Consider the following 14292-nt stretch of genomic DNA (forward strand, 5'->3'; position numbering starts at 1 on the left):
AGAAATGTTGAAGAATATATATTACAAGGCAAAATAAATACAAAAATTGCCAAACACAATTTTATTATATAATACTTTTTAAAGAATTTATTAATGCTTTAAATTAGTTTTTATTTTTATATTTTCAGTTTATTTTAGTTTTAGTAATTTTATGTAAATTTTTTTTATTTTTTGTTTTTTTATATTTCTAAGTTTACGCTTTTCTGTTTAAAACATTTGTTTTAATTCAGCTTTATATTAATTACTGAAAAAGATTTTAGTAGATTTTGTCATTAGTGCACAAGCCAGTGAAATCGTAATAATTTCTTTTTAGGTAGGCTATGTCATGTGCTGATCTTTTCTTTTTCCTTCATTAACTATTATTTTGGTCTTAAATTATTCATCATTTCCTCTATTTTCTATGGGTGCAAGGTTGTAGCTTTAAAACATGGATTAGTATTTAGTCAAATGTTAGGGTTTTAGGTTAAAATGGTGAAATTAGTACACAGGAAACAACAGCTCTCTCAGCTGCAAAATAAAGTTCACAGAAAATAAAGGTCTTGACCTCTGCTCTCTTTTTTTCTGTGCATCAGGGTTTGTAAGCAGTGACCAAGTATTCTTCTCTGACCCTGTAACTTCTCCTTTCTCAACTTTGCCTTCCTCAACTCTGGAATCCATTCCCATGGCTCATAGAAATGATGATGTTATCTGGTTTGAAGCCAAACTGGCCAAAGAGCCCCAGAGGTCATACACCCACAAGGACTTTGTTGCCTCTGCTACCCTGATATCTTCTGAGGAGGACCATGATAAGAGCCAGCACACATCTCAAACAAGCACAGCGGAGTTCATGGAGGAGGAAAGGAAAGAGATGGAGGAAGAGAAACATGGGGATGTGGAGATTTTTATGGCAATCAGTAAGAGTATTGTAGGATCTGAAAATCCAGATTTAGACCCCATGGAGCAGCTTGATGTTGCATCCTTGGATTGGTCTGGGGACCGGAAAATGCAGAATATGACTATGACTAGTTCAAGTCACTCACCAAAGGAGGTTCAGAGAGTGGAAAAATTTATTCAGGAGAACAAAGGTTCCACAAAGATGTCAGTTATGGTCAATGAAACCATGGAGGAACATCCTGATATAGATGAATCAAGAATGGGAGACAGACAACTGGATGAGTTGTTTCTGCCATCCTTTATCTCAGAGGAAAATAATTCTTCTGAAAATAAAAAGGAAGGGTTGGACTTTCCGTTATTTTTACCATTTGAGGAGAAACCAGAGTTTCCACTTGGATCTGATGAGCTGATAGAGCAGGGTGTTGTAAGAAAACTAGACCTTGCACAAGACTCAGATGATTATTATTTTTCAGATGGAATTTAATAAAAAATTAAGAACTTGTGAGAATGTTATTTTTTTTTTACAAGTAAACCAAAGAGTCATGTAATGCTTATTAATTAAAACTAGTATTGCAGGAAATTTGTTTTCTTGATCGAGAATCCATGTATTCAGAGATATTAAATTGCTTTTGTTATATGGTTTCCTGGTTTCTATGGTAATGCCTTTTTTATTCTTTGTTTAAACAAAGCCTTTTCAACTCTTGAATCAGAACACCCTGTTAACTGTAATGTTTAGGAGAAGCTGTTCATATCTAATGTCATTATGGGTCTTCATGGGCACATGTTTGGTCTTGCTGTCTGTACAATGAAATTTCAAGACTTGTGGGTAAAATCAGATTAACTATTGTCATTCAATGCCTATTCACATCACATCAGTTGTGAATATAAAAAGACATTTTGTGTTCCTCACCCACACTGACTGTTTCATGTGTGCGATCATCTCCACAGGACTGTAATGGTTGTTAATTTGAATGAACTGACTGTGTACTGCCTTTATTTCTGGAACAGTTCCTTCTGATTATGTGATAGCACTAACTGACAGGATTGTTTAAAAGACAAAAGCTAGATGTACATGTACAGTCATGATCTGTGAAATAACACTGGTGAGATACTTTGGAAGTATGCATTTTATTTTTCTACAGTGTTTTCTTAATGTAAAAAGATACACCCATTACAGATGCAAGTATGACCATTCTGAATAGAACATTTGGAACATTACAATCACTAATATCATTAGTGGTTATACACAGTCAATACTATAATTGAAATCTCAATACAGTTTAGTTTTAAGAAGAGTTTTGTGAAAAAAACAGTATAAACAAAATGCAATTTCTGACAATAAATAGTTTTGCAAACATTGCTAATTTACTGCAGTGTCACTCTGCCAGCAGGTAAAAGTAAAATAAATGATCTCAATACTGAATTTTGCACCGTAGGAAATTAACAATGCTGCGCGTAACGTTATGAGTGACAAGATTCTAGGTCTGTTAAGACTGTTTAGCACCAAAATAGTCCAGGGGCCAGTTGCATAAACTGCTATTTTTTTTTCTTCTGTACTGGTCATAACATTATAAAATCAGTTACAAAAAGGTATACTGCTCTAAGTAGAAATGTAAGACAGGCTTTGGCTAACTGGTAGTTGGTTGAACTAGTTTTTAAGACAGTCTTAACATGGCTATGTTTGTGCAACCGGCCCCTAGTTAGTTCAGATGGGAGAGACACTACAGTTATCTGTTTTATAGAGCACTAGAATGATTGTTTGAAATGTTACATATAGTAATGTAAAGGATCAGGGCATGTAACTAATAAACTATATACTGTTTGTTAAAAGCTGTCAATAAAGAAATGTATGTGTATGTATATATATATATATATAAAAACTAGTCAACATTTGAAGTAGATCAAAACCTTTAATCAAAGTTGTCCTAAAATCAAAATGCGTTTTTTCTTAGGACAATTTTGATGAAATTTTTTTATCCAAAGTTGACTACTATATATATATATATATATATATATATATATATATATATATATATATATATATATATATATATATATAAATAATTTCACTGTAAACAATATAAAAATATATATAATGCTGTTGTCCATCATGCAAATAACAGAACATTTATCATAAATTTAATAAATAGGATAACTGTTCGTTGAAGTGATTTTGTAACATAACCATTACGGACATATTTAACTTTTTCCATTCAGAATTTGAATTTCAGAAGGGTGTCCCATTTCTGTAAAGCCATTTTGTTTGGTCTGTTCTCTTCTTTTAATGAACACAAACAATACACTCATCACGATCAGCAGCAGCAGCAGAATAACTGGGATATATATGAAGCATCCATGACATCTGTATGCCGACTCTCCTCGTCTCTCACTCTTATCTGTTCAAAGAAATTGAAATAAAATAAAAATGTTATTGATGATTCAGGAGCATTTTAAAATGACTTCCGTCTTTGAAAGTCCCTACCTGAGTAGAGCTGGATGTCTCTCCTGATGTCTTGTCCCAGGTGTTTGTTGTGCAGTATGAACGTCAAAGAGGAATTTGACACTTCGGTGAGACTTATCCAACTAGACACAACATAAAGTCCTGTCTGTGTGTCCTGCATGAGGTGTGTTTGTGTCTGGTTAGTGATGTCTGAGTTCTCCATCAGCCACTGCAGTGTGGGAGAAGGGTAACCTCCATCTGAGGTCACCAGAAGATTCACTCCATCAGTTAACAATGAGATCTGCAGACGAGGTTCAGAGTAGAACGCTGAAAACCACAACAGAACATAGACATTAAAACCCAATTCAATCATATTCTGAGACCTTGAAATTGATTCACATGGTTTTCTAGGGACATCAGTCCATGTAGCTGGGTCACTATTTGCTACCTGCAATTTTCACTCCAAAGCTCTTCTTCTGGCTGCCAGTGTTTGTGCTGACGGAGCAGGTGTACATGCCGGCGTCCTGAAGAGTGACTTTGTCCAGTTTAAGTGATGCGTTTCCTCCTGCCATCTCCTGAATGAACAGACTGGTGCGGTTGACATAATGCCGATTCTGACGGTCGAGCTGGTCCTGACTGTAGTAGAAGCTGTGAACAACATCCAGTCCACGCTGCCAGGTGATAACGGTGCTTCTCAGATCCCTTGAGCTGTCCGCAGGGAAGGTGCAGGGGAGGATCAGCGCTTCACCGTAAAACCCAGTGATGGTGTCTCTGGGAACAGTAATCTCAAACTCAGCTAGAAAGTGAAGGAGAGAAAAAAATATGAACATTTGATAATCATAATCACTCATTACTTGGCTGACAAGATGATTATTTCAGTGTTTATATAATTTAAATAAATATTTTAGTTGTATTTATTGTAGATGAATCTTCATGAGGAACAGTGTAATGATCTATAGCTGTGGAGGATGTAATGCTATTTCTTGTCAAGGATGAATGAAACGGGGGGAGGGGAGTGAACCACACCAAAACTCTAGATAAAACTGTTTCCTTATTTCCTTATAAACGAGTTCTGATAAACCCCCATGCCACCTACACCACAAATCAGGCAGAACCACAAGGAATGGAGGATCATTATTAGTAAGATGATAGGAACGCTGGATATAGTCTCAGTTGTGCTTGATTGATTAGTTCAGTAAAAGATCTGTTAGTTCTAATAAGTCTTGAAGAATTTCAGTTCTACTGAAACTCAACATAAGTTTGTGATCATATTACAGCCGGTTTTTCTTCATTTTAATTCCATTTTTAAAACCCTTTTCTGTTTACTCTTGGGAAAGAAAAAAAACTGTCCCAGTCACTGTATTTTTAAAGTAGGCAACTAATAAGTACTTTTCAGGGTATTAATCTACCATTTGGGATAAATAAGGTACAAATATGTACATTGTAGCCCATGTATCTTAGGGTTCCCCTTTTAGACAACTATATAAATCATTATGCTGCCCTATAAAGGCAGAACACAGTATCTGTGCTGTAACAGATATACTTTCTGTTTGTAAGTATGGATATCTTAAAAAAAAAGAAGTTAAAGTTATCCCTAAGCTGCAGAAAGAGGTATTCAGTCAGCGAGCAAGTGAAAAAAAAAAGAAAAAAAAAACGCATTTTAGAGATTTGAAAGTAGCAGCTGATGATATGACGCACTGAACGATTTAACACGCCGATGTGATTGTATTAAATATAGAAAATAGGAAACGGCTTTTTTTGTCTTTTGGAAGCTGCATTCAAAATCCACTTGGCTCAAAAATCTGAGGGGGCGCCTACTTTGAATGGTAGTACTATCAGATTCATTTTGTAATCGTTTGTACGCTATAGTTTCACCTTTATGAATATAACAACTCTGTAAATATTGGCTGAGTAATTTGGATTTAAAGATTATTTTAAGATTTTATCATAGTTTTAATAATTTATCAGAAATACTCACTGAAACAGGAGGCTTCAAAAAGAAGGAGAGACAGGCACAACACTTCCAGGTTCATATCACGGTCCACGGCCGTTGGTAACAGCTAAATCCTCTGTAAACCCCTGAATCACACCAGATGAACTTCGAGATGTTGTGTGTCGGGGAAGCGGTCGGAGATCAACAGCAGAGATCCTGTCCCGAAAACACCTGCCGAACTTTGAGCTGTCAGTCCATTCTATTTATCTGAAGCTCCGCCTCTCCTGACGTCACTCACGTTTCACTTCACTGATCTACATTTGGCTATATTTGTAGCAATAGCCAACAATACATTGTTTGGGTCAAAAATACTACCGTAAATATATGAGAACTTAATTTTTGATTATGTGCATTTGATTATGTGCATTATGTGCATCTTGAATTTAATTGCTATGTATTGTTTGGCCATCCTTGAACCACTGGCTCTTTTCCTTGGCGTATGTTTTTTTCACTTTTGTATTTCCTAATCAAGTGTTTAAAAAAAAATAAAATAAATAATAATAATTATATATATATATATATATATATATATATATATATATATATATATATAATTATATTATGTACTGAGAATATTTCGCTTACAATACATGATCAAATACCTAAGTAGTAAATGTGGATGTTTATTATTGATGATAATTAATAGTATTAATATTAATTAAAGAACACATATTCTTGAATATAACAGCAACGTCCCAAAGATTTTGCATTAATGTGTAGTGATCTATATGTTTTTCTGTTGCTATCACATAAAAAGCACATGACAAGCGAAAGTTTCATAACGCTTTTATTGCTGTTTTATGCTCTTAGCTAACTATCTTAGTCTAATTATCTCCTAGTATCATGGGATGAAAATAATTCCCTTTGCTTTTGTGTTGTCATTACACTGGTTATAAAAACAATGAAATCGCTTAAAGACTCATTTAAACACCCATAGCAACCTGAACCACGAGAGCGCTCTGGGTGCGCCGATCTGACGTCACGGAAACATTACGTCTTACGTCACAGGGCACGTCTGTTTACGTACCATAGTAACACTTCTGTGATAAGGTGTCAAAACAAGATTCGTATTTCCTAATAAAAAATGTGCTACAGCGGTGGCCCAGTGGTGAATAACAAAACGACATTTATAAAGGAAACATAAATTAACAACGGAAAGTTAAAACTGATCTTATCATGAGGAAGGAGCACTGTGCAGAAAGAGATTAGTGTTTAAGTGCACCTGATCAGACAATGAGACATTACGAATGCATTAGCCCATGTAAAAAAAGCAAAAACTGAAACAGCAAGCGAAAAGATGGGTACTATACTTACAGGGACTGAGCAGTGAGTAGTGAGTAGAAACTAACAGCTTTCCTCTGTCTTTTTGTTTATAGGTTCTTCCTGGGCATCAATCCAGAGACGGCAGAGAGAACATCAACCAGCAAGTCTGTACACTGATCAGGAAACTCATTGACTTTGAATGGATGTCAGTCTAGTGTGTAAGCAATGTTCCAACACCAAAATGGACAAACTCAACTCTGGCTTTGTGTTAAGCTTGATGTAGTCATGCAGTAAGATGATCACTGAATTTGTTCTATAGTATGTCCTGGTTTAATGGAGAGAAGCATGACCGTCTGAACCTCTTTGCTGGAAAGTTTAGACAGAATGTATTAAACTGCAAAATAAATGTGTACAGTTGATTGTTTTTGTGTTTATTTGAATTGAACATATCTTTCCAGTGTTATAGGTTATTGAATGGGTTAACAGATGAAAAAGAAAAAAAAAAAATCATTATTTTATAATAAATTAAAAGTACATTTTAAATCAAAAGTTTTTAATTAACAATACATTTTCTAGTAAATTAAAAACACAATACTGGCTACTGAGTAGCATTACTATTACAGTTTACACTGTAATTCTACAGCAGAATACTGTTAAATTGCAGTAATCTGATGGCATTAACTGACTTAGCTAATTACAGTAAAAATAACAGTAATTTACTGTGAAAGTAATGCAACTAGTAGCCAGTAATTTACTGTTAAAAATTGCTGAAATATTGTAAAACGATCAAAATAAGTAAACAATATATTATGCAAGAGCAAATATATTACTTTTCTATTTTGACCAGGATAATAGCTATTATGCTTTAAAACTAAAAAAGTAAAAAAAAAAATATTCAAAGCTTCTAACATTCTAAAGAATTTAAATATAATCTCAAAAAATTTAAACAAATCTTTATCCAGAAATCACACACTGTTAAAGAATCTAAAGATTATTAATACATTCATTCATTCACAATAATTCACAATAATCATTTAACCATTTATAATTGTTGAAAACCACCAACAATCATGTTGTAAAATTTAGTGATGACAGCCATTCTTAGCTTGTTATATAAAGACTAAGACATATCATCTTATCACTCTGAAATTGAACAGTTTGTAGAGTGGTGACTAAGGAGAATGATCTTTGATCCAAAGTTAACTGGAGATCATAGTTCAGTTTCTATTTGTAATGTTCCCATTATGCAGTATCCTCTTACAAATACCTTAGTGTTCATATTGAGTGTTCATTGTCATGGAATGTCCATGTTGAAAGTCTGTGTTTCAAGGTACAACAGAGATTGTATTTCTTGAGAAAGCTGAGACTTTATGGTGTTAGCAGTAAGATCATGTTGTTGTTCTATCAAGCTGTACTGGACAATGTGATCAGATATGGAATACATCTTTGGTATGGTAATCTGACAGCTAAGCTTACACAGCTTATTCGAATAGTCATGAAGACCATGATAAAGGAACAGTCTTATCTCCAGACATGATCTTTTCTTAATATCATACAGATTTTTGGCATAAAAGAAAAATTTATCATTTTGACCCACAGTGTATTGTTGGCTATTGCTACGGCTATACCCATGCGACTTATGACTGGTTTTGTGGTCCAGTCAAGTGCTTGAAGTGGAAAAAAAGAAGTGCCGGTACCCCCCCATTTATTTATATTAAATAAGTAAAATTAAGGACAAAACAAAAAAATTATTTAACCCCACAAAAGCAGGATGGTAGTAATCTCACACAGCTCTGACAGAGTGTGCACACATCTATAGCCATTCATCCACATTTAAACAGAGTGGACAAATTGCTGTAAATACAGAGTGATAAGGAAGAAAAAAAAAATCAAACCTGCTTTAAATCCAGCAACACAACTGTAGCTGTATAACTTTACAACAGCAACACTGCTTCAACAAAAAAAAGCAAAACAGCAAGACTTATTTGACATAAAAAAAAAAACATTGCTGTCTAATCGCTCCCATGGTACTTTGAAGTCACACACAGAATGGTCTGAGCAGTGCTGCTTCAAGTCCAACACCTGTGTTTTATTAGGAGATGCAACAGTTCTTCTGTGGCTTTATATGTGATATTCCACGTACACAATTTAGCAAAATCAGACAATATTGTGTCTAATATATAACACAATATTAAATTCTTATTATTGAATTATAAATAAATATCACATTTGCAACTGGTCAGTGTTCAAAAAATGCTCTGAAATCCCTTCATGTAGCCCTACAAGAGTGATTACTGATAAGCTGTCTGAAAAAAAGATGGTCACGCTTTAGAGAAGAAAAAACAATCACCCACTCACTTTCTGCTACATAGTGTAGGATATCAGAGACCGAATCAGACAAAGTTAACATCGAAACATGAGAAGCTGAAATTCCAGAGAGGCCCAACAGGACGTCATAAATCAGATTCCTAGCTCCAGCCGTCTGAATAAAGCCTAACCAAGCCTCCTTCACAAAACAGCTTGCAACATTAAGACAAAAGAACACATTGATAATTCCAATTCAGAAAGGAGATCGTCAAATTTGGGGCAAGTAATCAAGATTGATGGTCAAAGAGATGGCCGTCACATGTAAATCTGTGATAGAAATCACGAGCTACAGACTTTCTTGGGTGGGTCTCCCCCATACAAGACAAAGAACCAGACTGAAATTCCTTTGTACACAGAGACTGTCGTTTCCATATGCACCAAAAATCATCTTAAAAGACTTTCATTTTCATTTTAATGAAACTAACATCTCCTTTTTTGCTTCAACTTTTGCCACTGCGTTTTGCCACTGCCTTTTAGCTGCTCTTTGAGCGTGCTCTGGCCTACATGCCAGCGGCTACGTAACACCACGATGAGAAGAAAACCCACCTAGTCTCGTTACATCCTTTTATTCTTTTTACTTTAGTTTCTTTTCTTTCCGTGAAGTTTCGTGTTCTAATGTAAGTTTGCTGCAAAGTTCAGCTCCGACTGCACTCGCTTCAAACTTCAACCAGACCAACTCTGCATCTGCAGCCAACGCCCAAGACGTCACTTCAAAGACTATTGAACTTCCAGCCAATCAGCAACTTCGGGGAATCCCCTTTCTGCAAAGAGACTACAAAAGGGAATCCCTTAGCAATGCAAGCAAGTAACCTCCAGATTCTAACTGAATTGAAACTCAATGCGAGGGTTAATTAAGTGATTGATGGTTGTTCAGGTCTATGCAATAGCACATATTGCTGTAAACTTGGGATATCACATTTTCATTCTCTTAAACTCATCCTTTCCTTACTTTCTCTCTTTCTGCAACGTGGGAATGTGTGAATGTGAAGTGAAGTGAAGTGAAGTGAAGTGAAGTGACATACTGCCAAGTATGGTGACCCATACTCGGAATTCGTGCTCTGCATTTAACCCATCCAACGTGCACACACACACACAGCAGTGAACACACACACCCGGAGCAGTGGGCAGCCATTTATGCTGCAGCGCCCGGGGAGCAGTTGGGGGTTCGGTGCCTTGCTCAAGGGCATCTCAGTCGTGGTATTGAGGGTGGAGAGAGCGCTGGACATTCACTTACAATCCCACCTACAATCCCTGCCGGCCCGAGACTCGAACCCACAACCTTTGGATTACGAGTCCGACTCTCTAACCATTAGGCCACGACTTCCCCACGAATGTGTGTGTTCATGTGTTAGATTAGTTTACATGTGTTAGATTTTTCAAATAAAGCCTTGTTTATATTGAAAAGAGAAGTATCTTGTGTTTTGTGATTACAAGTTAATGTATTAATCTGCCGATCTTGTTACTGTGCTATTAAATAGTGTTTTCAGTATATTTTGGATTTTAATATCCAGTGCAGAGTTGATGTTACGGCTCATCCACTGAATCGCTGCTGACTCAGTGATCAGCCGTAAAACAGTGATTCTGTTCAAATTCCCTATAAAATCATAAATGATTCCCTTTGAGCCTAATTAAACTGTTTCCCTTTAAATTATATTACTTTTTACGTTACAATAGTAACGACTTTCTACTTCAAGGACCTTGATAGAAATGTAGTGGAGTGAAAAGTACAATATTTGTCTTTCAAATGTAGTGAAGTTAAAGTCATAAGTTTCCAGAAAAAACAATACTCAAGTAAATGTACTTAATTACTGTCCACCTCTGATTGAATACATGATTAAAGAGTGCACAAGCTTGCAAAACTCTAATAGCTTTTTGTTTCTTTGAGGGCAATATGGACTCAATATAATGCTTCACTTAATTTTTAAATGCTATAAAACTATTATATTAAAATAAAAATTTTATAAAAAAAAAAAAAAGTTTGGGTCTGTTTATCTTTAGAGTTTTCAACAATGTCTAAAAGAACATCTTTCCACAAGATGTTGTGACTTGGTGATATCAATACTGTGGTCCAAAATTATGACAAACCACTACTTCCAATACAATTTTCAACTCTGTCCCAAATATAATGAGCCTCCTTACCACAATCACACTGTACAGGAATTATACGAAAAATAATATATACAATAAATAGTACAATTAAATGCTTAGATGGAGGAGGGTTTCTACAGTAAGCATATGGCAAATGTAATTTAAACCAAGCAGTATGTCCTGTATTACAGATGGTAAGCTTGTTTGCCTGATGAAAATAACATTAAACATATTCAATTTTAATATTTAAAAGTTTAGATATAATCCAACAGCGATCTTCTACATTGCATGTCTCCTTCAAACCACACTGGGTTGTTTTCCATTGAGCCCCATTCTACTTTTTCCGTTAAGCGGATAAATTTCAGAATGGAATCCCATTGCCGTAAAGCCATTTAGTTTGGTCTGTTCTCTTGTCATTAATAAATTTCATAAATAGGATAACTGTTCGTTGCAGTGATTTTGTAACATAACCATTATGGACATATTGAATTTTTTCCATTCAGAATTTGAATTTCAGAAGGGTGTCCCATTTCTGTAAAGCCATTTTGTTTGGTCTGTTCTCTTCTTTTAATGAACACAAACAATACACTCATCACGATCAGCAGCAGCAGCAGAATAACTGGGATATATATGAAGCATCCATGACATCTGTATGCCGACTCTCCTTGTCTCTCACTCTTATCTGTTCAAAGAAATTGAAATAAAATAAACTAAAAATCAGTTTTAAATTTTTTTTGATGATTCAGGAGCATTTTAAAATGACTTCTGTTTTTGAAAGTCCCTACCTGAGTAGAGCTGGATGTCTCTCCTGATGTCTTGTCCCAGGTGTTTGTTGTGCAGTATGAACGTCAAAGAGGAATTTGACACTTCGGTGAGACTTATCCAACTAGACACAACATAAAGTCCTGTCTGTGTGTCCTGCATGAGGTGTGTTTGTGTCTGGTTAGTGATGTCTGAGTTCTCCATCAGCCACTGCAGTGTGGGAGAAGGGTAACCTCCATCTGAGGTCACCAGAAGATTCACTCCATCAGTTAACAATGAGATCTGCAGACGAGGTTCAGAGTAGAACGCTGAAAACCACAACAGAACATAGACATTAAAACCCAATTCAATCATATTCTGAGACCTTGAAATTGATTCACATGGTTTTCTAGGGACATCAGTCCATGTAGCTGGGTCACTATTTGCTACCTGCAATTTTCACTCCAAAGCTCTTCTTCTGGCTGCCAGTGTTTGTGCTGACGGAGCAGGTGTACATGCCGGCGTCCTGAAGAGTGACTTTGTCCAGTTTAAGTGATGCGTTTCCTCCTGCCATCTCCTGAATGAACAGACTGGTGCGGTTGACATAATGCCGATTCTGACGGTCGAGCTGGTCCTGACTGTAGTAGAAGCTGTGAACAACATCCAGTCCACGCTGCCAGAGAATGAGGGTGCTTCTCAGATCCCTTGAGCTGTCCACAGGGACGGTGCAGGGGAGGATCAGCGCCTCACCGTAAAACCCAGTGATAGTGTCTCTGGGAACAGTAATCTCAAACTCAGCTAGAAAGTGAAGGAGAGAAATATATCAACATCTAAGTTTCACAATTACTCATTACTTGGTTGATGAGATGATTATTTTAGTAATTATTCCCAAAGGTTTTTTAACCCAAAGGTTGTGGGTTTGAGTCTCGGTACTGGCAAGGATTGTAGGTGGGGGGTGTAAATTACCAGCACCAAACCCCCAACTGCTCCCTGGGTGCCGCAGCCAAAAAAAATAAAAAATAACATAACTGTGTTCATTCATGGTGTGTTTGTTCACTACTCTCTGGTATGTGTGTGTGCACTTGGATGGGTAAATGCAGAGCACACATTCCAAGTATGGGACACCATACTTGGCCACACTTAATGTCAATTTCATTTCCATTCTTGATGGTAATTTCACACATTGCCTGCTCAGTACATTTGTAAATTAGTTGTAATGTATTATCAACAAACACGGATTAATAATGAACGGCTGTATATTGATATACACATATACATTGTTGTTCTTTGTTAATTCTTAATACATAACCAAAGTTAAAGCCTTTAACCTTATTATTCCAGTGCACTTTTCATAAAGAACATTTTGAAATTCCATAATAATTTCAACAATTTCTCAAAATTACTCACTATAACAGGGTGCTTTAATAAGAAGTAGAAAGAGGCAGGATACTGTCACTCGAAGTTTAAGCGGGTTCATATCACATTCACGGCGGCTGCAAACAGGTAAACACCCTCCATGAGGTGCTTGAGATGTCTGCGCAGATGAACACAAGTGATCCTGTTATGAACACACCAGATGAACTTTGTGACTAAAGTTACTAAGCTTACTATAGCTAAACAAACAGGTAAATGTATAGCCAAATTCAAGCCAAAATTATATAACAATCATTTCAAAGTCAGTGTGACTGGGCAATATAGACTTAATGAGAGGCTCTATAAAAGACATATACATGGTAATTTTAATAATTTGAAATACTCACTGAAACAGGAGGCTTCAAAATGAAGGAGAGACAGGCACAACACTTCCAGGTTCATATCACGGTCCACGGCCGTTGGTAACAGCTAAATCCTCTGTAAACCCCTGAATCACACCAGATGAACTTCAAGATGTTGTGTGTCGGGGAAGCGGTCGGAGATCAACAGCAGAGATCCTGTCCCGAAAACACCTGCCGAACTTTGAGCTGTCAGTCCATTCTATTTATCTGAAGCTCCGCCTCTCCTGACGTCACTCATGTTTCACTTCACTGATCTATATTTGGCTATATTGCAACGACTTTAATTTGCATACTGTAATTGATATTTAAATGTCTTACCCTCAACTTCTTATGTTTTTGTCTTTGTTTTTTTTCCTCCTTTCCTACTTTTTCTATTATAATCTGTAGTTCTTGACTTCAGTTGGCATATTGTATATTCATGATACTTTGTATATTGTGTACAATCATTATTCGAATGTCAACTCTGTGTTTTTGTATTGCATTAACAAAAAAAAAACAAAAAAAAAAAAAATATTTGGCTATATTTGTAGCAATAGCCAACAATACATTCTTTGGGTCAAAAATCCTACCGTAAATATATGAAAACTTAATTTTTGATGATGTGCATTGCTAAGGACTTTATTTAGACAACTTTAAATGTGATTTTCTCAATATAAAATTTTTTTTGCACCCTCAGATTCCAGATTTTCAAATAGTTGTATCTCGGCCAGATATGGTCCTATATGATGTATAAATCTCAATTTCAAAAAATT

General features: G+C 35.9%; 2 protein-coding genes across 4 annotated transcripts; both read right to left on the reverse strand.

The window, feature by feature from the left end:
- Positions 1–3072: 3072 nt before the first annotated feature.
- Positions 3073–5425, reverse strand: LOC306882567 (programmed cell death 1 ligand 1-like; the record flags this gene model as incomplete). The annotated part of the gene is made up of 4 exons (XM_079437290.1): positions 5292–5425; positions 3762–4109; positions 3356–3640; positions 3073–3269 (listed from the first exon to the last, which is right to left on the reverse strand). Exons 1-4 carry the CDS (start codon positions 5344–5346, stop codon positions 3073–3075), a joined length of 885 nt encoding a protein of 294 aa, XP_079293416.1. The 5' UTR covers positions 5347–5425.
- A 5453-nt stretch (positions 5426–10878) lies between these two features.
- Positions 10879–13764, reverse strand: LOC306882139 (butyrophilin-like protein 10). Of its 3 annotated transcripts, none has more exons than XM_079436622.1 (5): positions 13526–13749; positions 13173–13299; positions 12216–12563; positions 11810–12094; positions 10879–11706 (listed from the first exon to the last, which is right to left on the reverse strand). In XM_079436622.1, exons 2-5 carry the CDS (start codon positions 13240–13242, stop codon positions 11498–11500), a joined length of 912 nt encoding a protein of 303 aa, XP_079292748.1. In that variant the 5' UTR covers positions 13243–13299; positions 13526–13749; the 3' UTR covers positions 10879–11497. The 3 variants fall into 3 exon arrangements, with proteins under 3 accessions (XP_079292748.1, XP_079292749.1, XP_079292750.1); XM_079436623.1 differs by having other exon boundaries at positions 11036–11706; positions 13173–13323; positions 13526–13756; XM_079436624.1 differs by lacking the exon at positions 13173–13299 and having other exon boundaries at positions 11043–11706; positions 13526–13764.
- Positions 13765–14292: the final 528 nt, after the last annotated feature.

This window comes from Barbus barbus, assembly GCF_936440315.1.
Source record: "Barbus barbus genome assembly, chromosome: 16".
NCBI lineage: Eukaryota > Metazoa > Chordata > Actinopteri > Cypriniformes > Cyprinidae > Barbus > Barbus barbus.